The 27,862-nt window shown below is 39.2% G+C and overlaps 2 protein-coding genes, 1 long non-coding RNA gene and 1 pseudogene across 6 annotated transcripts; 3 read left to right on the top strand and 1 right to left on the bottom strand.

The window, feature by feature from the left end:
• Window positions 1-486: 486 nt before the first annotated feature.
• Window positions 487-27,848, top strand: LOC126627756 (disease resistance protein RPV1-like). 2 transcript variants are annotated; one of them, XM_050297308.1, is made up of 5 exons: window positions 487-502; window positions 22,825-23,914; window positions 24,061-24,345; window positions 24,434-26,770; window positions 26,896-27,848. In XM_050297308.1, exons 2-5 carry the CDS (start codon window positions 22,916-22,918, stop codon window positions 27,379-27,381), a joined length of 4,107 nt encoding a protein of 1,368 aa, XP_050153265.1. In that variant the 5' UTR covers window positions 487-502; window positions 22,825-22,915; the 3' UTR covers window positions 27,382-27,848. The 2 variants fall into 2 exon arrangements, with proteins under 2 accessions (XP_050153265.1, XP_050153258.1); XM_050297301.1 differs by lacking the exon at window positions 487-502 and adding an exon at window positions 22,120-22,732.
• Window positions 12,028-14,244, bottom strand: LOC126627838 (uncharacterized). 3 transcript variants are annotated; one of them, XR_007625143.1, is made up of 3 exons: window positions 13,898-14,244; window positions 13,728-13,796; window positions 12,028-12,992 (listed from the first exon to the last, which is right to left on the bottom strand). It is a non-coding gene; the product is annotated as an uncharacterized LOC126627838 (long non-coding RNA). The 3 variants fall into 3 exon arrangements; XR_007625141.1 differs by having other exon boundaries at window positions 12,028-12,266; window positions 12,943-12,992; window positions 13,728-14,244; XR_007625142.1 differs by having other exon boundaries at window positions 13,728-14,244.
• On the top strand, window positions 14,477-17,726 carry LOC126615101 (TMV resistance protein N-like; annotated as a pseudogene).
• LOC126615109 (subtilisin-like protease SBT1.3) lies at window positions 18,120-19,851 on the top strand. Its single transcript, XM_050282854.1, has 2 exons — window positions 18,120-18,267; window positions 18,407-19,851. Exons 1-2 carry the CDS (start codon window positions 18,120-18,122, stop codon window positions 19,780-19,782), a joined length of 1,524 nt encoding a protein of 507 aa, XP_050138811.1. The 3' UTR covers window positions 19,783-19,851.
• Window positions 27,849-27,862: the final 14 nt, after the last annotated feature.

Raw genomic sequence — 27,862 nt, forward strand, 5'->3', positions numbered from 1 at the left:
ATAACTAATTACCTAAACCACCAACGTTGCTCTACTGTAAAAATTAATAATAAATAAAAGGAAGGGTCATTTAAGATTTGCTGAGTTTCAAAACCAGATTAGTGTACTTTACGTGATGATCTAATTTGCATTGCCTCATTGACTTCGTGTCGGTCAGACCATTTTCCGGTGATCCAATTTGTAGTTCAGTTGGGTTAGCAGCTCAATCATAAGCGAGTCGTCGAGGCTTTCGATCGTGGTTTTCTCCCAGAACTACGCTTATTCGACGTGGTGCTTGAAAGAACTGGTCAAAATCCTGGCGTGCATGGACGCAAAGAAGCAGATAGTGGTGCCGATTTTCTACCAAATTGATCCATCTGAAGTTCGTAAGCTCAAGATAAGTTTTGCAGAGCTTTTCCTCAAAACGAACGCGAATCGAATGCCGAAATGAAAGAGGTGGAGAGCTGGAGGTCCGCGCTAACCAGAGCCGCCAATTTATCCGCTGGGATTCGCGAAAATACGAGTAATTTGGATCAATACCGTCATGAACAGCTTATGCTGCTGAATTCTAATCACGATGGCTTCACCCTTACAAACTAAACTCATGAAATGGGATTTTCTTTTGACGAAAAATAAAAATAAATAAATAATAATAATGCTGGCGGGCCGTGGGCCTATTTGGACTCATTCTGATGGGCCTTTTAAAAATTTAAAACCAGGTCAGTCCAATTGGTATTTGAATTTTCCAATACGTTGAAGAATTATTTTAGGATGGTGTTATCCAGACAATCATTTTTCTTTTCACACATTTTTTTTCGATTTTTGACAGTTGAATCGAATAATTTGAAGAATATCAAATGACAAAATTAATAAGAATATGTGAGAGGGAAAAAATATGTGTGAATATATCTACCCTTATTTTATTACTAGCCTTTTTCTTTTGCATTTGATTTTTTTTGGATACTTTATTCTTTTTAAAAAAAAAATTGGCTTAATTTTATATTTAGAATAAATTCAACATAAAAAGCCATTAACTTCTCAGTAAGAAGCGGTTATTTCTTAGCAATTTTTTAATTACTAAACTTTTATTTAAAATTTACTAGAATATAGCCATGCACAAAGTGTGTGTGAATTTAATGTTTTTTTTTTTAAGGAGAGCAGAAGAGAGCAAAAGAGTGAGAGAGAATGTGAGAGTGGGAAGGGAGGATTATTATTATTATTTTTAAAATTAAAGGCGCCGGCATCCCACACGACTCACGCGCCGCGGTACACCAGTACTCGCCTTCCTCGCGAAGGTCATAATTTTGCTGGTTTTCATCCTAACTTCCAAGGCTAATTTCTAACTCCATACTTAACCAAATTCAATGATTCACAAGCCAACTAGAAACTAGGAATGTGGGAAAAATGTTTATACTATTTCGGGGTCCAATCGTGGCCGGAGTTGAACGGGGAAACAACCTAAAAGTGGCCTGATGGTCACAACCAAACTTTCCAAAATTTTGGAAACTTCTTCCCAACTTTCATAGCTAGTTTCTAATTCAATTCTTAACCAAACTTGATGATTAAAAATCCATAATGAAGTTAGAAATCTAGAGAAGAGAGTCATACCCTTAGGAGGCCCAACAGAGATCGGAGTTGGCCGAAAATTTGGTTTGAAAATGGTCAAATGGTCACGGGTCTTATTTTCTGGAAATCTGGGAAATTTTTCCCAGGTTGCTTCCTAATTACGATGGTGTTATGGCGAAACTCGCTAGAGAAGGCAGTGAGTGGTGGCGCTTTTTGTTGAACTGGCAGAGAGAGAGAGTTGACAGAGATGAGAGAGAAGACACGAGAAAGTTCTCGAGGGAGAGATCACGGAGAGGAAAAGAAAAGGGCACCAGAAATGGGGTGCCACGTGTCAGTCATGTGGTGTCCAAAGTGGAGAAATATTTCCATTTGTGAACTTACCAAAATACCCTTACATTTTGAATTCCATAATATCCCCGTTTTTGCTTCAAATTCAAATCCGAGTACTTTATCCGCTAACCAGAGCCGCCAATTTATTCGCTGGGATTCGCAAAAATACGAGTGAACTTACCAAAATACCCTTGCAGGAACCTCTTTCAACGATTCATCAAAATTGGGTCTGTAAGTATAATTCATCAGCCATGTATTTTTGTATGCTTGCTTCTTTATGTAACCATAAAATAAAGTGATTTATTTATGATAAAAAATATGCCTTTTGTTAAAGTTTGGAAACATAGATCAGGGATTAAGGTCGCTTTATTAACTGTGATTATATTTCTTAGCCAGTTAGACGGTTGTTGGAGTATGTGGCCAAGTGGCCAACTTTTGGCTATAAAAAATTATAAAGAAAAAAAAAGCAAAGGACAACATGATTATGTTTCCTTGTTTTATGGCTTGTTTTATGGCTTGTTTTGTGGCTTTTTCAAAGCCATAATATGTTTGGTTTCGGAGAAGAAAAGAGAAGAGGATGAGTGCACTAATTTTCAGTTTTAGTAGCCCATCTTTGAGAGAGCAAAGAGAGATGCAGAGAGCAGAAAACTGAGAGCAGAAAGAGAAGAAAGAAAGGTGATTTCTTTCTTTGTTGGTACTCACTCAATCAAAATTGTATTTGTGTATTAGCTTTGAGCTTTGTATAGAGAGGAAATTATTCACTATATTTCCCTCTCTATTTGTTTCTTTGGTGAGTGAGAGTTATTGGGTGTATTGGGTTATTTGGGTTGTGAGATTGCCAACACTTTGTAAACTCCCATTTGGTTGATAGTGGATTATTGGGTGAGCTCTTACTGCTTCGATGACGTACTCCAGTTACACTGACTGTTGAGGAATCTCGTTAAAATCTTGGTGTCTTTAATATTTTGTTCTTGCCTTTCATTTGATAAATTTCCTGTGGGTTAGCTTGAGTTGGTTCCAACGGGTTTGGTGCTATCCTAGCACAACATAGATTTCATATGTCACACTCACACTTCTGTCTAGCCAATTTCTCCAGTTATTGGTAGAGGACATGTTAACAGAGCTTGACCGAATTAAATTTAATATGTTGATTATTTCTTTAATTGATCATTTCCAATGTTACAATATACAAGTATTTATAAGAAGGAACCCTATAATTGACTCCTATGATTTATACAATTGATACAAAATAGGAAAGTAAATAAGGAAAACTAGTGAAAAGGGCTTGAAAACTTTGAGTTTTAACGATAAAGATAAAATAAAGGGTAAATTGAATAGTACCAGGATTGACTTTTTAGTGTAAAAATATGGTTTTTCGTTAAAGTGAACAATACTGGGAGCTTTTCGTTAAAGTTCCCAAGTAAATATCTAGCTAATTGCTACAATCAACACTAAGTAAAAAGGTAATCATTCCAACATATTTGCTCAAATCAACGTTGATTGTATGTTAATCTAGGCAAATATCTTGTATGATTGTTAACTTTCTCAACACTCCTCCTCAAGTTGGAGAGTGAATATCATGAACATCCAACTTGCCCAACAAAGAACAAAAGCGTTCCTTGCCTAAGGCCTTGGTAAAGATGTTTGCCAACTATGATGTGGATGGAACAAATCCGGTGACGATCTTTCCTTCCATAATCTTATCTCGGACAAAATGACAATCAATCTTTATATGTCTTGTTCGTTCATGAAACACGGAATTGGCGGCAATATGGAGGGCTGCTTGGTGATCACAAAATAGGGTGGCTGGGCCTTGATTTTTAATCCTCAAATCAGGAAACAAGTTTTGCAGCCATGCTAGTTCACAACACATTGCTGCCATAGGTTGGTACTCTGCTTCGGCTGACGACAAAAATGTTGAGAAAAAAACTTAGAGTACACAACTCTAACACAAGTGTTGGAAAGACAACACAAGTAAATAAATTACTTGATATCCACACACCCTATTTTACTTCTCACACACCCCTTGATAATTTATGTCCGTTGATCTTCTTCAAATCATCCGATCTGACGGCCGAAAATTAAAAAAGTGTGTGAGAAGTAAAATAAAGTGTGTGGATATCACACCCCTACTCAAGGACACTCTTTTAGAAGCTATGACACTCACTCTTTTTAGAGACAAACTCTAGACCACTCACACTCCTACAAGACTACTTTTACTTCTCACTCTCACTTGGTTGGTTGCTTGCTTGATTCTTACTGGATTGATTGGTTCAAATACACCTATCTTATATTTATAGGCTTGCTAACCGACTTACCTAGTCGGTGAAATTGGATTCTTCCATTTTAACCACATGTTTTGTGATGGTTCTAGGCTTTTCTACAAACCATTTTTCTAGATTTTCTTAGTCTAAGGGCGGTGGACTTAGGCTTTTCCATCCAAATACCAATTGTTGCATTTTGCTAGAGTTTTCTAGCATCTTTGCATTTATGATTCCAAATGGGCTGGACCTTAGTTATTGGGCTGGTGTTGTACTTTTAACAAAAGATACAATTTTTTGGCGTTTGCTCTTTCATGTGATGAGATAGTTTCCAATAAACACACAATAACTTGTGGTGGATCGTCGGGTAGTAGGACAACATGCCCAATCTAAATCACAATACACCTTCAACTTTAAATAATTTTGAGAAGGAAACATTATGCCTTGGCCGGGGGTGCCCTTGAGGTATTTCAAAATACGCAAAGCAGCATCATAATGTGGCATCCGAGGAGTTTGCATAAACCTACTCAATAAGTGAACCGCGTATGTACTATCCAGCCATGTAATGGTGTTGGAAGAATAATGCAAACTTTTGTCTAGTTTTGATGGATAACAGCTCAGCTTAGGCAGCTTTCTGCTAGTCTTAGTGCTAGTGTTAGTTGTTTGTTTTAGTCATGATGTTTAATGTTTACTTTAGGCCTACTTAAGTGATAATATTCCCTCATCATTGTAAAGCTTGTTAGTGGCTTAAGTTAGAGAGAGTGGAGGTCATCATTATGCTTGCTTAGCTGCCATTGTCCTCTACCTTTTGTCCTCCATTCTTTCTTTCCCGTTTCTTCTTCTATATATGTTTGATCTTGTAACTGTTTTATATATGAAATATACATAAAAAATTCAATATGGTATCAGAGCAGGAACTCTAAATTCCTGACTCTAGTAATCGTTTCTGCTAAGTTTCTTTTGCTCTAAGCCAAGATGGCTGAAGAACTCTCTGAAACTGAAAGCTCGATGGATGCTCTAGCATTTTCTAACGTTGAGGTCAATCCTAATCAACGTCTCAATTCTGTTTTGTTGAATGAATTCAACTACCTTCCCTGGAGTTGTGCAGTATCTCTTGCACTTGAAGGAAGATCAAAGCTTGGCTATGTAAATGGTGCTATTGAAGCTCTAGTAGTCACTTTTTCTACATACGAGTCGTGGCTGTGCAAAGATCAGTTGGTCATGTCTTGTTGCTCAATTCAATGGAGCGAAGGATTGCTGGAATTTTCAGTTATTCTGAGTCATCCATGCATCTTTGGAAGCAAGTAAAAGAGATGTATGGAAATCAAAATAATGATGCTCGTGTCTTCCAGCTTAAGAAGAATCTGGCAAGTCTACAACAAGGAAGTAAAGCATTTGTTCAACACCTTGGCAGTCTTACAAACATGTGGAATGAGCTCGATGTTTATCATTCTCATACAACTAATGCCACTGTGTTGATCAAGAGAGCAGAAGAAGACAAGATATTTCAACTTTTGGCAAGCTTAGGTCCAGAGTTCGAAGACCTCAGAAGTCACATCTTAATGAATGCTGAACTCCCTTCCTTCATTGGTGTGTGTGCCATAATCCAAATGGAAGAAGTAAGGAGGAAAGTCATGAATGAAGAGACTAAAGACAGCGTTTCTGAGACTAGGGCTTATGTCTCTAGCAACAAACGTCCTGAAAGCAAAGTTTACAAGGGAACAAGACCAGATTTAAAGTGCAGCTACTGTGATTCTCTTGGCCATATAAAAGACAGATGTTGGATACTTCATCCGGAATTGAAGCCTGAGTTCTTGAATGAGACAAAAGGTCCAGAGATAAAGGGTACACAAAAATATTTGAACAACAATAGTTACAAGGCCAACCATGTAGCTACCTTGTCGACAGAAGGAATGGTGAATTTCACTACCAATCCTGCTGCATTAATCAATGATTTTGCAGCATATCTCCACAGCAAACAGGTGCTTAACAATAGAGATGAAGCTTTCGTAGCTGAAGAGAAGAATCACACAGCTTTACTTGGAAAATTTGCTGGTTTTCTGGCTAAACAATACCATGCACGTGGAGACTGTTTCAATCCATAAATGGATTTGTGCAGTTTACAAACCATGTCGAGGTCATCTGATTGAGGATGTCTGGGTGGTAGTTTCATGTACACTTCCTCCTCTAATTCCCCTTGCAAAAAAGCATTCTTCACATCCATTTGATAAAGATGACAAGACTTATTTACGGAAACTGATAATAGAACCCTTACAGTGTTCATTTTGGCAACGGGAGCACATGTTTCCTTGTAATCCAAGCCATAAGTCTGAGTAAATCCACGAGCCACCAAACGAGCTTTGTGCCTTTCAATCATCCCATCTGAGTTGAACTTAGTCTTGTACATCCAACAGCCGCCAACTGATTTCTTCCCTTCGGGAAGTTTAACTACACTCCAGGTTCGGTTGTCATGAAGAGCTTGCAGTTCATCCCTCATCGCTTTTTGCCAAATTTCAAGTTCATTTACTTCTTGAAATGTTTGTGGTTCATGAATATTGTCCAAGGTACTAAGAAAAGAAGTATGAGATGGGGAAAACTGCTTATAGGAAACAAAGTTTGTAAGAGGATACCTAGAAGTGTAGGTGACATAATCATGTAGTCGAAGTGGAGGTTGTCGAACCCTAGAAGGGTTTCGACGAATTGGAACGTGAGGTTCAATATCTGTGGTTTGAGATGAAGGTAGCTCATGCAATAGAGTTGGTGAGTTACGTGAAATGGGACTTTCTTGATAGAGAGGAACACTAGGTAATGGAAACATGTCACTCAAAAACTCCCCCTGATCTGCATCACTTAGTTTCTTGGAGAAGTAGGGTATGTTTCCATCAAATCTCACATCCCTTGAAACCATTATTTTCTTTGTGATTGGGTTGTAACACTTGTAGCCCTTTTGGGTAGATGAGTAACCAAAGAAAACACATTTCGTTGCTCGAGGATCCCGTTTATCACGGTTGAGATATTGGTTGTGAACAAAGCAAGTGGACCCAAAAACTCTCAAGTGTGAGAGATCATTCTGTTTGTCCTTCAACACTTCATATGGAGACTTGAAACTGAGTACTTTAATAGGCAATCTATTGATTAGGTAGGCAGCTGTAAGTATTCCTTGTGACCAAAATTTCTTTGGCACATTCATATGAAACATGATTGATCTTGTCTTCTCATGAAGGTCTCTATTCTTTCTCTCAGCAATCCCATTTTGTTGGGGTGTGCCAACACATGTTGTTTGGTGCAGTATGCCATGAATACTAAGATATTGAGACATGTTATGGGATATATATTCAGTGCCATTGTCGGATCTTAATATATGAATTTTTTATGCAAATTGAGTACCAACTAGTTTGTGAAAATCTTGAAAAACATTTGAAAGTTCACTCTTAAATTTCAAAAGATACAACCAAGTCATCCTTGTAAAATCATCAACAAAGGTTACAAAGTATTTATATCCATCAAAGGACTCTAGTATTGGACCCCAAATGTCTGAATGAATGATTTCGAAAGGATGACTAGCTCTAAAAGTGGAAGAATCAAAAGGCAACCTAGAAAACTTAGACAAGTGACAAACATCACACTTTAACTTGTCCTTACATATTTTTGGAAACAAAAAAGACATTACTTTATCAGAAGGATGTGCCAAACGTTGATGCCAAAGTTATTGGTCTTGAAAAACACTTGAACTGACTTGAAAAAACTTGGGATTCTTAGTGTCTTTAGCCAAGTAGTAAAGCCCATTCAACAATAAACCTTCACCAATCGTTCTCTTGGTGATGATATCCTAAAAAATGACATTGTGAGGGGAGAAAATGACTAGACAGTTTAGAGAATTAGTGATAGCTCCCACTGATAGAAGTTGAAAAGGAAAAGAAGGTATGTAAAGGGCTGCTGACTCTATGTGTGTTGACAATAAGTTGATTTTTCCTTTTCCGACAACTGTGGCACCCTTCCCATTAGCTACTGACACTTGAGAAAAAAATTTCATTTTTGTAAAATCATGTACGTTATTAATTTTATTTGTCATGTGATCCGTGGCTCCTGAGTCAATGATCCAATAATCATGTTCATTACTAGCATTTAGGGCAGTAGAGAAGGCACTGAAAATACCTGGGATATCTTTCTGTGAAACATGGTCATGTTTAGCCAGAAAACCAACAAATTTTCCAAGTAAAGCTGTGTGATTCTTCTCTTTAGCTACGGGAGCTTCATCTCTATTGTTAAGCACCTGTTTGCTGTGGAGATATGCTGCAAAATCATTGATTCATGCAGCAGGATTGGTAGTGAATTTCACCATTCCTTCTGTCGACAAAGTAGCTGCATGGTTGGCCTTGTAGCTATTGTTGTTCAGATATTTTTGTGTACCCTTTATCTCTGGACCTTTTGTCTCCTTCAAGAACTTAGGCTTCAATCAGATGACCCCGACATCCTCAATCAGATGACCCCGACATGGTTTGTAAATTGCACAAATCCATTTATGGATTGAAACAGTCTCCACGTGCATGGTATGCAAAACTGAGCTCCATTCTTGAAGAGTTTGGCTTTCAAAGAAGTAGTGTTGATTCCTAACTATTTGTTCGTGATGGCTTAGTTGGAAAAGTAATTGTTTTAATCTATGTTGATGATCTTATAGTGACAGGTGACAATGCTGAAGAAATTCACTCTCTCAAGCTCGCTCTTCAAAACAAATTTGCAATCAAAGATTTGGGACGTCTCAAATATTTCCTAGGTATTGAGCTTGCAAATTCACAGGAAGGCCTTTTTCTCAATCAAAGGAAATACATTCTTGATCTTTTGAAGGATTCTGGCTTAATAGATAGTAAACATGCACGTACTCCTTTGGATAGCAAGCTACAACTTAGTACTCACAGTGAAGCTCTCTCTGATATTACTAAGTATCAAAGACTTGTAGGAAAGCTTATTTACCTCACAATCACGCGTCCTGATATCTCTTATGCCGTGAGTATTGTGAGTCAATTTATGCATGCTCCTACATTAACTCATATGCAGATTGTGAAGAGAATTCTTCGTTATCTAAAAGGGTCTATTGGTCGAGGACTCCTTATGACAAAAAATGATAGCACTGCCATCATGGGATATACAGATGCTGATTGGGCTGGGAATTCTCTTGATCGCAAGTCAACAACAGGTTTTTGCACCTTTGTAGGTGGCAATTTGGTAACATGGCGCAGCAAGAAGCAAACTGTCGTAGCTCGATCCAATGCAGAGGCCGAGTATCGAGCTATGACCTCCACTGCGTGTGAACTTATTTGGCTGAAAAGCCTTCTGTTGGATCTAGGCTTTCCCAGCAATGAACATATGTCTATGTTTTGTGACAATCAAGCTGCCATGCACATTGCTTCCAATCCAGTCTTCCACAAGAGAACGAAGCATATTGAAGTGGATTGTCATTATGTTCGAGCACAAGTTCAATCCAAAATCATAACCACCTACTATACTCGCAGTCATGATCAGTTGGCTGACATTTTTACCAAATCTCTTCCTACGATTTCGTATCTGTGCATTCTGTCCAAGCTTGGCTCAAGGAATCCCCTAGATCCAGCTTGAGGGGAGTGTTGGAAGAATAATGCAAGCTTTTGTCTAGTTTTGATGGATAACAGCTCAGCTTAGGCAGCTTTCGGCTAGTCTTGGTGCTAGTGTTAGCTGTTTGTTTTAGTCATGATGTTTAATGTTTACTTTAGGCCTACTTAAGTGATAATATTCCCTCATCATTGTAAAGCTTGTTAGTGGCTTAAGTTAGAGAGAGTGGAGGTCATCATTATGCTTGCTTAGCTGCCATTGTCCTCTACCTTTTGTCCTCCATTCTTTCTTTCCCGTTTCTTCTTCTATATATGTTTGATCTTGTAACTGTTTTATATATGAAATATACATCAAAAATTCAATAAATGGTAAGATAAATGAGACGACCAATCACTCTTCGATATTTTGCAGGATCCTTAAGAACCTCTCCCTCGTCAAGAGGTCATTTGAGATTTTGCTCTATTGGAAATTTTGCCGGCCGAGATCCTAAAAATCCAACATCATCAAGGATATCTAATAAATATTTTCGTTGTGAAATGAAAATACTTTTCTTGGTGCGCGCCACTTCTATGCCAGAGCTTTCATCAAGTATAAACTTCAAAGATCCTCAACTGGTGGATATAGAGAAATGCAGCGATGCTTTTGATAGAAGGTACAATGTAGAGAGATTTCAATACATTTTATTTAAATATCATGTTATCCAACACTTATGTTTTAAAACAGAAGGACAACTTCTAATTCCTGTATCAATCTATTTTTCAAATTTTTTAAAATTTGCCGGGTTGGTGGATGCTTCAGCTCTGATATCTGTCAGTGGTTCATAAGCTTTGGCTGATGGAGGCAATGTGTTCTCTATAGACTATTGTGTTTATCGGTAGCAAGTCAACAGGCACTGATCCCAGCTCCTTGAACTCGGAGGAAACTTTGGATCCACGCTTTGTTTCTGGGAATATTGTGATCTGTGACAGTTGAATAAGCCTAACGTGCAGAAGGGACTGGCGGTGAAAGATGGAGGAGGAAGAGGAGGACGAGTAGGTATGATTTTGCCAAACACAGCTGCATCGCTTAAGAATGCGGAGTTTCATTTCTATATAGGCCAATCGTGAGGTGCAAAACCAAAGCATGTTGCAGCCCCAAACATCATCATGAAAGCTCTGAAGCGGAACTTCGTGTTCTTGGCAAAATCACAGGTAAGAGTTGCCAATCAATATTTCAGGTGTGTTCTGTTTCTTTATATTGCATTTTTTGTTTTTCTTTATGTCTACTCGATTGAAAAAAGTAGTATTTCGAATTTTCAGTCAGTGGCAGGTTTCACTCTACAGAGGAAGAATGATGCCGTCAACAAATAAGCAAAATATACCTGTACGTGTATACTGGTAGCAATTCACCAAGCCCTGATCCCATTTCCTTGTTTTGGAAGCAACTTTGAATTGCTGTGTTGTTGCCAGGGAGATTGTGATTTGTTACCGTGGGATTAGTTCGGGAGTGCAGAAGGGACAGGTGGGAATAGGCATGATCTTGGCAAACAGCTGGCAAATGGAAAGGGAAGTTGTGGCAGATTGCCAACTTGTTCCTGCTTTTGACACTTCGCAGAACTGTTACTCTAGCATTATGCTTAACGAGTCCAAGAACCTCTGCAACTCTAGCATTTCTTGGGACTCAGTTGGAGTCCACCTACAATAAAGTTTGCCTTTCATGGCAACACGCGTAAGCCTCTGCAAGACGCCTCAACAGCTGTGGTTTCAACCCTGTATGATCACGGTGCACACCTCAATAGTTAGCCTCCTCCCTCGACCTCAGAACAAAATCAAAACAAGAAAGTGCGTTGAAATGTAGAAATATTCATAATTTCTCAATTCTCAATTGATTTTAGAATATAAGAGATCAGGCAAGAAGCTTTGTAGAGTTGGAATAACCTATGGAAGTGACGCAGGACGAAGCAAGAGAGATACAAACGTAAGCCCTCGAAGAATACAATTTTTGGAGTCCACCAGATTTTGGTTGAAAACCCAAAGGTTGTTTTGTTTAATTGATTAACTTGATGCTTACAAATGAACAGCCAAATGGCTTAAATAAATATAGTACATCTGTTGGGACAACTCAGAGGACTAATGACATAAATTTGAACGACAAACGAAATGTCTGAATTTTTATTATAAACTTAAAATTGCATTTTGAAGGCTGAAACGATTCCGAATTGCCAAATTCCGTGAATTTGACTCGTGACATCGTTCTCTTTTGACACGCCCCGATCCCGATATCCTCGGGATATCAGGATGGTCACGTGCTGGCCGACACCCGAGGGTGACGAAAGCCATTTATTGAGTGCAATTGCTGAAAATAAAGGATAGATAAAACTTATAAATGTAAAAGAATAAGGAATATGCATTTAAGGAACGTGTTCAGAGCATACAACTAACTAGAACACTAAAAGAATGATATAAAATGGAATAAATAAAAGAATGAGTCCCACACCAAGAGGACTCGAAGATGCCGATGCGGAAGTGCCTTGATTGTCGGGATTGTACGCCTCGATCCTAAATCCTGAAGGGGGCGCAAAACAAACATGAGTGGACCAAGTTGATATATATATATAATAAAACAGTTATCAATATACTAACCCCCAGGTTTATGAAAACAAATATATAATGATGAACATAGGTTTTCCGAAACCTAGCATGATGTGCAGTATCTCAAATCATAACTCATATATAATAATCACTAGTGAATTGTCCGATAACCTGCAGACCCCATGCCGGCTCCCCGTCTCTGAGCAGATAGTCAGAGGAAAATACACTTCAGGCCCCATGCCGGCTCCCCGTCCCTGTGCTAAATAGCCAGAGGAAACACACTCCAGGCCCTATGCCAACACCAAACCGTCGCCCGGGACGGACCGGAATCTATCCCTACGTCCCGTAGCGGAAAGGACCACTAGGTAAGTACAAAACCATTGAACATACATATATTGAAAAACAACTTCATAGTATAAAGTCATCCATCATCTATACTATAAAGAGGTGTTCGAAACATGTTCTAAATATCATATCGTCATCCATCAGATATTCTATAAGAACACGGGTTATAGGAAAAATAGTAATAATTCAAGGTAGCCTCAGTAAGCATGTTATCTCAAAACGTTTCATAAAACGTAATCATTAAATCATGCATTTCATGTATGCATTTCTACTATTAAAACATGCTTTTGAAGGGGTCCACTCACAGTACTTAGCCGCCGAAGAGCCACGCAAACTAACGTCACCAATATTGCCCCTAAGCACATAAAGGGTCCAATTAATAAAACTATATAATAGCAATTGGATTTGGGAAAACGGACGTTGGAAACGGATTCAGAACGTCGAATTACCCTAAGAAGGGTCCCGGACAAAAACCCGAAAAGTCAACTCTAAAGTCAATGTTGACCGGAGGTCAACGGTCAAATTAGGTCTAACGGGTTTTAGGCTTGAAATCCGGATTAGGGTTTAGGTTAAATAGGATTAGGATTTATTGGGTTTTGATTTTAGGGTTCTAAGGTTAAAAGGGTTTAGGGTGAAAATGGGTGGTTTGGATTTCTAAGGTTTTGGGTTAAAATGGTTTAGGGTTAGGAAAGGGGTTTGGGTTTAAGCCCAAACACATACATATACTATAAACACACACACACACACTACACAAGGCCCTAAGGCCTCCTAACAGAAATCAGGGCTTTAAGCCCTTGGTTGAAAACCGGCCCAAGGCCAACCAAAACTAGGGCCCGAGCCCTTTGGGTTTTAAAAACATATAACTAAAAATAAAAACTGAATGGGTTAGGGTACTGGGCTAAGGCAACACGGGCCTAAGGCCCGAGGGAGAGGGAAAGGCCGGATGGCCTGGGTTTGTCGAAGGAGAAGGCCGGAATTTCGGCCGGAAAACCACCCAACTTTAAATGGCCATAACTTTGTCAATACTCAACGAAATCAAGCAAGACAAAAATGAAAGTTGTAGCCCTTGAAGAGACGAAGAGAATGGTACCTCACACAACGTCTAACTCGCCGTGGTTTGGCCGGAACATGCCTCGAAATCCGTCGGACTCGCCAGAAACTGGGTAAGATTCAAATGAGTATAACTTCTTCAATACTCAACGAAATTAAGTGAAACAAAAAGGAAAGTTGTAGTACTCGACGAGACGAAGAGATTGATACCTTACACGCCGGCCAACTCGCTGTGGTTTGGCCGGAAATGACCTCGAAAGGGGCGGTGCTCGCCGGAGCTTACTCCGTGCCGTCGAACTCGCAGGGCAGGGTCCGGGGTTCGTTGCGAGCCTCTCTTCGATGGTGACTCGGTCCTAGTGAGTCCAGGGGAAGAGAGAGATGCGAGAGGTTGAGGGAGAGAGAGACGGGAGAGCTGAGAAGGAGAGAGCTACGGGAGGGAGAAACGAAGAAGAAGAAGAGAGAGATCAGAAAACATAAAAAAATAAACAAGGTGGGCCCCACGGGCTCACCAATTAAGGCTTTAAAACAATTTTAAAATATAAAAGAGGGTTGGGGTGTTTCATCTTTCCTAAAAGATATCAAAGGTCGAATTCGGAGCTTGGACGCCAAATAGACAAATTCCCGAGCGTCCTTTTGTCTGACAGTTCATCTCCTCCTCAATCCATTCAGCTATTTGTTTTACATCAGAAAGATTTATGTTAACTTATCATCTCGCGTCTAAAATTATGAGCTCTAAGAAAGAGGAGAGTTACCATTCGATGGTAAGTGCCCATTGGCTTTGGGCCTTACATGTTTCCAAATGAAACCAGTGCGCACTTTAGCCCATTCAACCAAGTCCAATCTGAATCGCTTTGACCGAACAGCGAAGTGACAATGGAGGGAGGGTGGGCGTTGACCTGCAATCTCAGCATCCCTCCAATTCAAACAATTTCTGAAGACCAGGTATTTCACTTTCGTCGGATGTTAATGGCTGCTTCTTCTTGTTCTTCGTCTTCATCCTACAGTAGTTGGAAATATATGATGTATTCCTGAATTTTAGAGGGGAAGACACTCGCAAGATCTTCATCGGCCATCTCTACAGAGCTCTGAATCAGAAAGCAATCAACACCTTCATTGATGGCGAAGAGCTTCGAAAAGGCAACGACCTTTCGGAGCTCCTTACAGCTATTACCGACTCGAGGCTATCGATTGTAGTTTTTTCCGAAAACTACGCTTCTTCGACGTGTTGCTTGAAAGAACTCGTCCAGATACTGGAATGCATGGACACACAAAAGCAGATAGTGGTGCCTGTTTTCTACGAAGTGGATCCATCCGATATTCGTAAACTGGAGGGAAGTTTTGATGCAGTGCATAAGGAGTTTATTCAACGGGGCTTTTGGTATTTTGGTGTTCAGCCATTCCGTTAATTATTAATTTGAGATTCATGTATCTTAGGTTGTGATGTAATGTTTTGCAGTAATTTTGATGCAAAATTAAGTGGCTAGGTGGAACAATTGTCATTTATTATGTTTCGGGGGCTTAGGGAGTTGTATTTGCATTGATGAAGATGTTTTGACACACTAGTATATTAGGGAGGGAGTTTAATATGCTAAAGGGGACAATTTGGAATTATAATTTTATGGTAACCAAGAATTAAGTATTGCTCTTCTATCATTTTTCTGTCAAGCCTCGTGTATTTTTTGACACCTCCTCTATCTCTTTTTCGTTCTGCATTAAGTTTTGCAGAAGCTTTTGCTAAACATGAAAGTTATTCTAACGTTAACAGGAAGGAGGTGCAGAGCTAGCGGTCTGTTCTTGCTAGAGCCACCGATTTATCCGGTTGGGATTCAAAATATTGTAAGTGAGTTTAATTTGTCCGCATGCACTTGATATTAATGTATTTTGACAGTATAAATCCACGGTTTTGATCACAACTAACTTCCTTACATATAGATGGCTAAGCGTTCACCAATTTGATTAGTTTTTGCATATTTATGATCAAGAAAATTAACGTATTTTTACTGTACAAATCCGGGGTTTTAGTCACAACAAGTATTGCCCTTCTAATTGTTCAGTTTTAGTTTTCTATTTTGGGCTTGTTATAAAACTCAGCTTTGCTTTGACTCTTTCGCGATGCTGGTTCTAAACCTTCACAGGGATGATGCCAATCTTATTGAAGATATTGTAGAGGATATCTTTAGCAAATTGATCCACATCTCATCAAGCAAAGCCAATGGCTCGGTTGGAATGGATTACCACATAGATGAAATGAAGTTATTATTACGTCCTGGGGCGAATGATGTTTTCGCTGTTGGAATATGGGGTTTGGGAGGTATAGGCAAAACCACCATTGCTCGCACTGTTTGTGATGAAATTGCTTGTCAATTTGAAGCTTGCTGCTTTCTTGAAAATGTTAAAGGAAGGCTTCTCAAATACTGGTGCAGTACATATGCAGGAAGTGCTTCTTGTTGTGATTGGCTCATATTTTGAGCAATTAACAATTAAGTGACTTTGTGTGTTATGCTTTCGGAGTAGTGACCAAATGTGGCCATATCTCATTTCGGCTAATAGTGGAAGACAATGATGATGTTTGCTTGGGATTCTTTTGTTTTGGCCTTTTTTCTTGGTTTCCCATTTGCATGCCACGCGTGAGTGGCTTTGGGGTTTGAGTAAAAGGCAAAGGGAGCATGATGCATCATCATTATGTCTGTGGAAAAAGGAAAGGTTGATTCATTTTTCTTCTCCATTTAGCTGCAAAGAGCCGAAGAGGAGAGGGTGTGAGAGAGAGCATCCGAAGGAGAACACAAAGGAGAGAAAATATAGAGCGAGAGTGAGAAACTCTTGGGGAGAGTGAAGCTCTTAGTAAAATTTTGTGAGGGTACAAGGGATTGGAGTTTGGGTTATGTTGATTTAACTCAAGTGTATATTGTATTAGTTATTCTCATAGTGAAGAGCAATATCTCTTGGAGGACGTAGGCAGATTTTTGCCGAACCTCGTAAATTTCTCAGTGTATTTATTTCTTGTAATTTAAACTGTTCAACTGTGGGTCTGTAGTTTGGTGAGGCAATCTAAATCTCACTTCCACACTGACGAACGGCCAAGGCACAACACTTCTTTCTAGAATATTGAAGGAAAAGGTGCGGAGTTTAGGCATGTTGGATCGAGGTTCCAAAATGATAATGAAAAGGCTACGAAGGAAAAAAAAATTTCATTGTTCTTGATGACGTTGACAAATTATCCCAAATCAAAGCCTTACTTGGAAAGCAGCATTCATTTGGTGGTGGAAGTAGAATCATTATAACAACAAGAGATATGCAATTGATAAGTGGAGCCGATGTTGTATATAAGCCCAAGAAATTAAATGAGCCTGAAGCTCTTGAACTCTTCAGCCAGTATGCCTTTAAAACCAACCAACCCACAAGAGATTATGATCGTCTCTCGAGGCTTGCCATACAACATGCTCATGGTGTGCCCTTAGCGCTTAAAGTCTTGGGAGCTTTGCTTGATGACAGAAGTGTATTGGAGTGGGAAGATGTGTTGAAGAAAACAAAGAAAACCCAGCTCATGGGAATTCAGGATGTTATTAGAAAGAGCTTTGATGGGTTAGATGACTCAGAGAAGGATATATTTCTAGATATTGCATGTTTCTTTAAAGGGATGGAGAAAGACTATGTAACTAAAATTCTTGATAGTTGTGGCTTTTATCCCCATAGTGGATTAGGAGTACTAATTAATAGAACTCTCATCACTATATCAGATTACGATACGCTTAAGAAGCATGATTTACTGCAAAATATGGGGTGGGAAATAGTCCACCAAGAATCTAATAAAGATCTTGGAAGACAAAGCAGGTTATGGATTTATGAAGATTTTCATCGTGTATAAACGCAAAATACGGTGAGATAAATTCATTACCTCTTTCTTTTAAGCATGTAGTATTGAGTAGAAAGCAGAAGTATGATAAATATCAAATTTGGATATTTTCACTCATTGAATTTCTACTGTTTGGTTATCTAGGCTACAGAAGCAGTGGATTTATACTTTGTGCAGGTTGCTTGATGAAAGGGAAAACAATTGTAGACACGTATACTTTGTTGGAGTTGGAAACATCTTCCAATAGGCTTAATCATTTAATGCGTTGCCAGATTGGTTTAATACAAGGTTGTAATATCTACTCTTCTCTACTTTACCTCATGTAAGCTTCAAAGATATGTAGGAACGCTTCTGATTCCGAGAATAAAAGGTACCTACTTTTAATGTGAAAGATTTTTGTCACTTTGGCCTGAAATTCTTCATTTAAGTGACTGTTGGAGGTTTCGGATGGTATTCCCCATTTATCTTCCTTGTAAATATATATTAAAGCTTGCAGAAATCTTTTTGAGAGCTTATCTGCAACACTGAATCGATTTGTTGTTTAACAACTCTCAAATTGGAAGCTTGCAACTTATAGAGATGCGGGGATGCTTGTGTTGTCTATTGACTATTGTGTATATCCGTAGTAAGTCAACAAACCCTAATCCCAGCTCCTTGAGCTCGGAAGAAACTTTGGATCCACGCTCTGTTGGCGGAAACTTTGTGATCTGTGACCGTGTGGTTAATCGTAATGCATAGAAGGGACTGGTGGTGAAAGACGGAGAAGACGTACTAGGTATATGGTTTGGGCAAACACAGCTGCATCACATCAGAAGATGCGGAGTTCGTTTCTTTATATACTAACCGTGCGGAGGTGCAAACCAAAGCATGGCGCAGCCTAAAAAATCATCATGAAAACCCTGAAGTGGAACTTCGTGTTAGTCTGACCAATGTGTCGCCCTGGATAACCACGGTTGGAGATAGGGATTTTCCAGCTACCGTGAAGCTCGGAAATGGCAGGACTATTACCGGGGTTTCGCTCTACAGGGGAAGGATGAAGCTGTCAACAAACAAGCAATACCCTGTTGTGTATTTGGGAAGCAATTCAACTATTCATAATCCGAGCTCGCTCAGTTTGGAGGGGACGTTGGATCGCCAAGTTGTGGCCGGAAAGATTGTGATTTGCGACCGTGGGATTAGTCCTAGAGTGCAGAAGGGAGAAGTGGTGAAAAAAGCCGGAGGAGTTGGGATGATCTTGGCAAACACAGCTGCAAACGGAGAGGAGCTTGTGGCGGATTGCCACCTTGTTCCGGCGGTTGCTGTGGGAGAGAACGAAGCAAAGGGAATCAAGCATTATGCTTCAACAAGCCCGAGAGCCACCGCAACTCTAACATTTCTTGGAACTAGAGTTGGGGTTAGACCGTCGCCTGTGGTGGCAGCGTTTTCATCCAGAGGGCCTAATCTGGTAAGCCTTGATATTCTCAAGCCGGATATGGTGGCACCAGGAGTGAACATCATCGCCGCTTGGACAGGCGGATTGGGCCCGTCCAGCTTGCCAGCAGATCGTAGAAGGGTGAAGTTCAATATACTGTCCGGGACTTCAATGTCCTGCCCCCATGTGAGCGGCATTGCCGCTCTACTCAAGGCAAGGCACCCGGATTGGAGTCCGGCTGCAATAAAGTCCGCCTTGATGACAACCGCGTATGTCCACGACAACACGCGAAAGCCTCTACAAGACTCCTCAGCAGCTTCAATTTCAACCCCGTATGATCACGGTGCAGGGCACATAAACCCGGTTAGGGCTCTTGACCTGGGATTGATTTACGACATTGAGGCGCAGGACTATCTTGAATTCCTCTGCACACAAAGGCTAACACCAACCCAGCTCAAAGTTTTTACCAAGTACTCAAACAGAAGTTGCAAGAACAATCTAGCCAGTCCCGGGGAGTTGAACTATCCGGCACTTTCGGTTGTGTTCCCGGAGAGAACAAATGTTTCTGTTTTGACACTTCACAGAACTGTCACTAACGTTGGCCCTGCGGTTTCGAATTACCACGCCATTGTTTCACCGTTCAAAGGTGCTTATGTGAAAGTCGAGCCTCGGACGCTGAAATTCACCAAAGCCAATCAGAAGCTGTCATACAAAATCATCTTCACTACGAAATCCCGGCAGGCAGTCCCGGAGTTCGGAGGGTTGGTGTGGAAGGATGGAGTGCATAGGGTGAGAAGCCCCATTGTTGTAGTGTGGCTGCCACCACTATAAATCCTGCACCGGATTAATTTCAATGTGTGTTTTTATTAATGCTTTTTTGAATAAACAAATTTTCTGTAATAGTTAGTATCCTTCCTCTGCTTCTTGCTGTGATCTTCTAGCTACTGTCAACCTTAGAACACGGGCGAAACAACGATGTGCAGTGAAAACGTAGATTAAGCAAGTTCAAATCACATTGATGTTGTTAATTAGAAGATTGAGAACTAGATCAGAATAATTTCTTAATTTGCTCAATTTCCATATTGATTCACATGTTTCTGCACTATTTTTATAAGCCACGACTCATAAGCACTTAGTAGGAGTTCTGGTAGTTTTTGCAGGATGATAATTTCAGACATGCACGAAACAAATCAAATTTAAACACGACATGTTGTAGGAATCGAGATCCACGATATTTGTAACCGCATAAATATGAAGATTTTATGGTAGGTTATCCCTTACCGAAATTTCAACTTGTCCAACGGATCAAGTGCATTTGATATTCGAGATGTCTCACTAATTGTGTGAATATTTCAATTTGGATATGTCTCCAGTTATACACAAGTTTTTCTCCGAACTGTTTGAGTACAATTTGGATCAATACCGTCATGAACAGCTTATGCTACTGAATTCTAATCACGATGGCTTCACCCTTACAAACTAAACTCATAAAATGGGATTTTCTTTTGATGATAAAAAAAAAAACACATTAATGCTGGCGGGCCGTGGGCCTATTTGGACTCATTATGATGGGCCTTTTAAAAATTTAAAACCAGGCTAGTCCAATTCGTATTTGAATTTCCCAATATGTTGAAGAATTATTTTAAAATGATGTTATTTAGACACTCATTTTTTCTTGTCACACATTTCTCTCGATTTTCGGCAGTCTAATCAAATAAGTTGAAGAAGATCAAATGAAAAAATTAATAAGAATATGTGAGAGGTAAAAAATATGTGTGAATAGCACTACCCTTATTTTATTACTAGCCTCTTTCTTTTGCATTTGATTTTTTTTTTGGATACTTTATTCTTTTTTTTTTAAATTGGCTTAATTTTATATTTAGAATAAATTCAACAAAAAAAGCCATTAACTTCTCAGTAAGAAGCGGTTATTTCTTTTCAATTTTTAATTACTAAACTGTTATTTAAAATTTACTAGAATATGCTACGCACAAACCATGTGTGAATTTTTTGTTTTTGTTTTAAAATTAAAGAAGAGCAGCAAGAGAGTGAGAGAGAACGTGAGAGTGAGGAGAGAAAGGATTATAATTTTGTTTGTAATATTACGTTATTGCCTTTAACTTTTTTATTGTAATAATAATCTTTTCATCATCTTTTAATAGACAAAGAAATTTTTATTAATATGTAGTTTAGTTATAATAAAAATAAAAATAATGCCTTTTTAGCATTAGTAATGTTCCAACAAAGTTTATTATTATTTTTCATATTCCGCCCCCCCCTTTTTTCTTCTTATTTTTTTGGTAATTTTTCTGGTTTGTTTTAATGTTTTTTTTACAAAAATACCCTTGGAGATGAGAAATCAAATTTTCACGTTAGTTTTGGATTTTTTTTAATTCAGGGTTTTTTTTAGTCCAATTGTTTCTTGTGAAACCTTGTGACTTTAAAGAAAAGTTTTGGCTTCCCAACAATAATTTTTTTTTTTAACAAGTGATATTATCTGTACTAAGAGGAATGGTGAAGTTAGCATCACAATGAGCTAGCAATAACATAATTCAAATTCATCTTTAACGAGGAATTAGAAGTAAAAAGTAATACTACTAGACCGTAATATTAAGTTGCAATAGTGAAGATAAATTATTATTATTTTTATGTCTAAACTTAGTAGAAAGAAACTCATTGTGGTTGACTCATTGACTTTCCGACCATTTTACATAGATTTCTCTCTTTCAAATTTTATGGAATTACATTTTTTTGGGATAGTGCTAGGAAACCACCTAGTAAAAAGAAACTCATTTTCGTTGACTCATTTGACTTCCCGACCATTTTATAGAGTTTTTACTTTCAAATTTTATAAAATTATATATATTTTTTATAATAATTTTTTTTTTTGTTGAATTTTTTTATAATAATGTTAAGGAAATCAAAATTTTAAACTAAATTTGCAAGTTAAATGATATGTTATTAATTAAAAACATCACATTAATCGACATTTAATGAATAATCTAATCATCTACAACTATAACATAATTTATAAATTTAACTTAAAAAATTTAATTTTCTTAACATTACTTTTTTTCTTCTTCTTGGTTTTGGTCAAGTGAACATTCCATTAATATTTCTTTAAAACAAACAAACAAAAAAACACAAGGGAGCAAAACAAGGCCCTAAAAACAGAGACTAGGCCCAAACAGAAACAAAGCTCAAAGAACAACAAAACCCCAGCAGCAGAGAAGCTGTTGGAGTCGTCGTCCCCATCGCCGCACTGGTAGCTGACCATCTGCTGTGGATACTGTCCCTGTCAGATGTCAATGGCTGCTTCTTCCTCTTCCTCATGGAAATACGACGTATTCCTGAATTTCAGAGGCGAAGACACTCGCAAGATCTTCGCCGGCCATCTCTACAGAGCTCTGAATCAGAAAGCAATCAACACCTTCATCGATGCGGAAAAGCTCAGAAAAGGCAACGACCTTTCGGAACTCCTTTCAGCCATCGAAGAGTCAAGGCTTTCGATCGTGGTTTTCTCCCAGAACTACGCTTCTTCGACGTGGTGCTTGAAAGAACTGGTCAAAATCCTGGCGTGCATGGATACAAAGAATCAGATAGTGGTGCCGATCTTCTACCAAGTCGATCCATCTGAAGTTCGCAAGCTCAAGAGAAGTTTTGCAGAAGCTTTTGCTCAACACGAACGCGAATCGAACGCCGAAATGGAAGAGGTGAAGAGCTGGAGGTCCGCACTAACCAGAGCCACCAATTTATCCGGATGGGATTCGCGAAAATACGAGTAATTACTGTTCAATTATATTCTTAATTACTATTGAATTGGGATTTTTAAAGCATCTAGTTTAATTCGGTGCTGTTTTTCATATTACACAGGGATGATGCCAAGCTTATTGAGGAAATTGTGGATGACATATTTAAGAGATTGAACCAAGTCTCGTCAAGCAAAGATAATGGCTTGGTTGGAATGGATTACCACATGGATGAAGTGAATTCACTATTACGTCCTGAGGTGAATGATGTTTTCACTGTTGGAATATGGGGTATGGGAGGTATAGGCAAAACCACCATCGCTCACGCTGTTTATGATGAAATCGCTTGTCAATTTGAAGCTTGCTGCTTTCTCGAAAATGTCAAGGAAGGCTTCTCGAAAAATGGTGCAGTACATATGCAGGAAGTGCTTCTTTCTAGAATCTTGAAGGAAAAGGTGCAGAGTTTAGGCACGTTGGATCAAGGTTCCAGAGTGATAATGGAAAGGCTACAAAGGAAAAAGGTTTTCATTGTTCTTGATGACGTTGATGAATTATCCCAAATCGAAGGCTTACTTGGAAAGCAGCATTCATTTGGCAGTGGAAGTCGGGTCATTATAACAACTAGAGATAGGCAATTACTAAGTGGAGCTGTTGCGGTTTATAAGCCCAAGAACTTAAGTGAGCCAGAAGCTCTTCAACTCTTCAAGCGGTATGCCTTCAGAACAAACCAGCCCACCAAAGTTTATGATCAGCTCTCAAGGCATGTCGTACAATACGCTCAACATCTGCCTTTAGCACTCAAAGTCTTGGGAGCTTTTCTTCATAACAAAACTGTACGCGAGTGGGAAGATGTGTTAGAAAAAATAAGGAAGATCCCGCAAAGGGGAATTCATGATGTGCTTAAAACAAGCTTCAATGGACTAGATGATTCAGAGAAGGACATCTTTCTAGATATTGCATGTTTCTTCAAAGGAATGGATATAGACACAGCAAAAAAAAGTCTGGACAGTTGTGGCTTCTATCCTCATACTGGAATAAGAGTTCTAATTGATCGAGCTCTAATATCTGTCTCAATGTGGGGGACACTGGAGATGCATGATTTACTAGAGGAAATGGGTCGGGAAATCGTTCGCCAAGAATGTATCAAAGAGCCTGGGAGAAGAAGTAGGTTGTGGAGTTATGAAGATGTTCGTCATGTGCTGACTCAAAATACAGTGAGATCTTTTTCATATGCAATGTTTCGTAGAAAGCTTCAGCTTTTGACCGAAATCTATTTTATAGCAAACATGCATTGTTTATAATATTCAATAAGGTTCTTGGTGTTTTCCTTCACTTAGATTTACATTGTTGGTTTATCCAGGCTACAGAAGCAGTTGAAGGCATAATCCTGGATTCAGCAATCTTTAAAGAGGGATGCTCAAATGCTGAAGCTTTTGTTAGTATGACAAAACTAAGACTGCTCATGATCCGTGATTGCTTCATAGAACACTGGATTGCGGACTTAAAGTTCCAATCTTCTCAGCTGAGGTGTCTCGTCTGGCGTGGTTGCCCCCTCAAGTCTTGGCCATCCAACTTCCAGTTCAAGAATCTTGTAAACCTTGACATGATGAATAGTTGCATCGAACAACTTTGGAAAGGAGCTGAGGTATGATTTTTCATTTACGTAAATATATTTATTTTCAATGTTTAGGTTCTGAGATGTGTTGTGCATGTTTTCTTGGACTTTTTAACAGCCTCTGGAAAAGTTGAAATTCATCAATTTAAGTTATTGTGAATACCTTAAGAAAACCCCCGACTTCACAAAGGCTACAAGTCTTGAGGAACTAAATTTTGAAGGTTGTACAGGGTTATATGAGGTTGACCCATCTATTTCAGCTCTGAAAAGCCTTGCTGTATTGAATCTACGAGATTGTCGAGAACTCAAGAGCCTGCCGAGCAGCATTCATATGGGATCTCTTCAAACCTTTATTCTTTCGGGTTGCTCAAACCTTGAGAAGTTTCCAGATATTTCAGATGTTATGGAGAGTCTGTCAGAGCTTCATTTAGATGAGACTGCAATTAAAGAACTGCCTTTGTCAATTAATAAACTCACGGGCCTTACTGTTTTGGACCTATGTGGGTGTCAAGAACTCAAAAGCCTGCCGAGCAGCATTCATATGGGATCTCTTCAAACCCTTAATCTAAGAGGCTGTCGAGAACTCAAGAGCCTGCCGAGCAGCATTCATATGGGATCTCTTCAAACCCTTAATCTTTCTGGTTGCTCAAACCTTGAGATGTTTCCAGAGATTTCAGAAGTTATGGAGAAGCTGTCAAAGCTTCATTTAGATGGGACTGCAATTAAAGAATTGTCTTCGTCAATTAATAAACTCACGGGCCTTACAATTTTGGACCTAAGAGGCTGTCGAGAACTCAAGAGCCTGCCAAGCAGCATTCATATGGGATCTCTTCAAACCCTTAATCTTTCTGGTTGCGCAAACCTTGATGTGTTTCCAGATATTTCAGAAGTTATGGAGAAGCTGTCAAAGCTTCATTTAGATGGGACTGCAATTAAAGAACTGTCTTCGTCTATTAATAAACTCACGGGCCTTACAATTTTGGACCTAAGAGGCTGTCGAGAACTCAAGAGCTTGCCGAGCAGCATTCACATGGGATCTCTTCAAACCCTTAATCTTTCTGGTTGCTTAAACCTTGAGATGTTTCCAGAGATTTCAGAAGTTATGGAGAAGCTGTCAAAGCTTCATTTAGATGGGACCGCAATTAAAGAACTGTCTTCGTCAATTAATAAACTCACGGGCCTTACAATTTTGGACCTAAGAGGCTGTCGAGTACTCAAGAGCCTGCCGAGCAGCATTCATATGGGATCTCTTCAAACCCTTAATCTTTCTGGTTGCTCAGACCTTGAGAAGTTTCCAGATATTTCAGATGTTATGGAGAAGCTATCAAAGCTTTATTTAGATGGGACTGCAATTAAAGAATTGCCTTCGTCAATTAATAAACTCACGGGCCTTACTGTTTTGGACCTATTTGGGTGTCAAGAACTCAAGAGCCTGCCGAGCAACATTCATATGAGATTTCTTCAAACCCTTAATCTGTCTGGTTGCTCAAACCTTGAGAAGTTTCCAGAGATTTCAGATGTTATGGAGAAGATATCAGAGCTTGATTTAGATGGGACTGCAATTAAAGAACTGCCTTCATCAATTAGAAACATTCCAAGGCTTTTATCATTGAAACTAAGAGATTGCAAAAAACTTAAGAGTCTTCCAAGCAGCATTTGTGATCTCAAGTCCCTTCAGTATGTTGGTCTTTCTGGTTGTGCAAAGTTTGAGGTGTTTCCAAATATTGTAGAAAAGATGCGACTAAGAGAACTTCACTTGCACGGAACATCTATCAAAAGAATTCCACCGTCAATTGAATGTCTTCATGGGCTTGTGTTACTGAATCTGAGAAACTGCAAAAGCCTTGGCAGTCTTCCAGAGGATCTCTGTAATTTGGTTTCCCTTACTGTTCTCACTCTCTCTGGATGCTCAAAGCTTCAAAACTTGCCGGAGAAGTTGGGAAAGTTAGAGTCCTTGTGGAACCTTGAAGTAGAGGGAAGTGGTATAAAACAACTCCCACTTTCTTTATTACGTTTGAACAAGCTTACAAAGTTATCATGTCATGGATGTAAAGAAATGACGGCACCCTTTTCATCATGGTCAACATCAATGGAAGATTGTAGTCACCGTGGTCTGGTATATCTTGATTTAAGTGACTGCAATCTGTTGCAATTATCTGGTATTGCTCATTTGTCATCATTGAAAACATTAGACCTGTGCAGAAACAATTTTGAGAGTTTGCCTGCAGAAATGAATCGACTTCATCGTTTAACAGATCTCAAATTGGAAGGTTGCAAGAGACTGAAATCAATACCAGAGCTTTCATCAAGTATAAGTTTCATAGATGCCCATGATTGCACAGCTTTGGAATCTGTTTCAAGACCAAAGCTTCCTTACATGAATCTTTACTTCACATTTTCAAACTGCTTCCAGCTGGTGCAAAATCAATTTGAATATATTGTGGAAGCTCATCAGGTCTCTCTCTCTCTCTCTCTTTCTGTCTCTCCCTCACCCCCTCCCCCCCCCCCCCCCCCCCCGGGGTGTGAAAAGACAAAACATATCTAATGCAAGTTCAGTTTACCTTTGTTTTCGTTCTGTAGGGTAATCTGCAACCGCTTTCCTTGTTTATGTGTCTTCCTGGAAGTAAACTTTCAGATTGGTTCAGCCATCAGTGTGTTGGATCTTCAGTAACTGTCCATCTACCACCAGTGTCGGATCATAAGATTTTGGGATTCGCTGTGTGCGCTGTTACCAAGTTCAAGTATACACATTATACATCTGATCTATCTGCTCCGTGTTTTTGTACCTTCAAAGGAGAGCATGGCGAGTGCAGTTTCAGATTTGATTTGATTGATTGGAGCTTCGCATGTGGCAGGTTACTTGAGTCAGATCACATGTTCATGGTATATATTCCATGGGAAAATGGAGTGCAGCTAAGTGAGCGCTATCCCACTGAGGCCACATTTAGAGTTGAACTAAAAGATGGAGTCCAAACACGTGATTTTGTGGCACCAGTTCAGCAGCATCACATCAGAAGGTGTGGAGTTCGTCTCTTTTATGCCAATCGTGAAGAGTTGCATAATTGAAGCATGACACAGCCCGACTATCTATCATGAAAATTCTGAAGCGGAACTTCATGCTTTTGACAAATCACTGGCAAGAGTTGCTCATTCTAAGATGAACCCTGAGGGGTGTTGCTATAACGGGGCTGAACAAAGTGGAAGTGATACCCCTGACGCGGAGGATTTAGGTCTAAAAGATTGGTACTTCCTGATGGGGGGAAAGGAAAACTGAAGAGAAATAATTGGGAGCTGCTGCATTTAAGGTTCTGTAAGAGTGAAACCAATTAGAGATTGTTTTAGTTGCAGAGAGACAATTTTGTTTGTAATTCGTTCTTTCCCTCTTCTATTTGTAAGTGTATTTGGGTGTTTTGGGTTTGAGTTTGAGAGCACTCTTTGTAATCTCCCTTTGTTTATTAGTGGAACTTCCTCGCTGTCCCCGAACTGGATGTAGGCTTACGCCAAACCAGTATAAATCTTTGTGTCATTTTGAATTTGTTTGTTTTGT

The sequence above is a fragment of the Malus sylvestris genome, chromosome 1 (assembly GCF_916048215.2).
Source record: "Malus sylvestris chromosome 1, drMalSylv7.2, whole genome shotgun sequence".
NCBI classification, from domain to species: domain Eukaryota; kingdom Viridiplantae; phylum Streptophyta; class Magnoliopsida; order Rosales; family Rosaceae; genus Malus; species Malus sylvestris.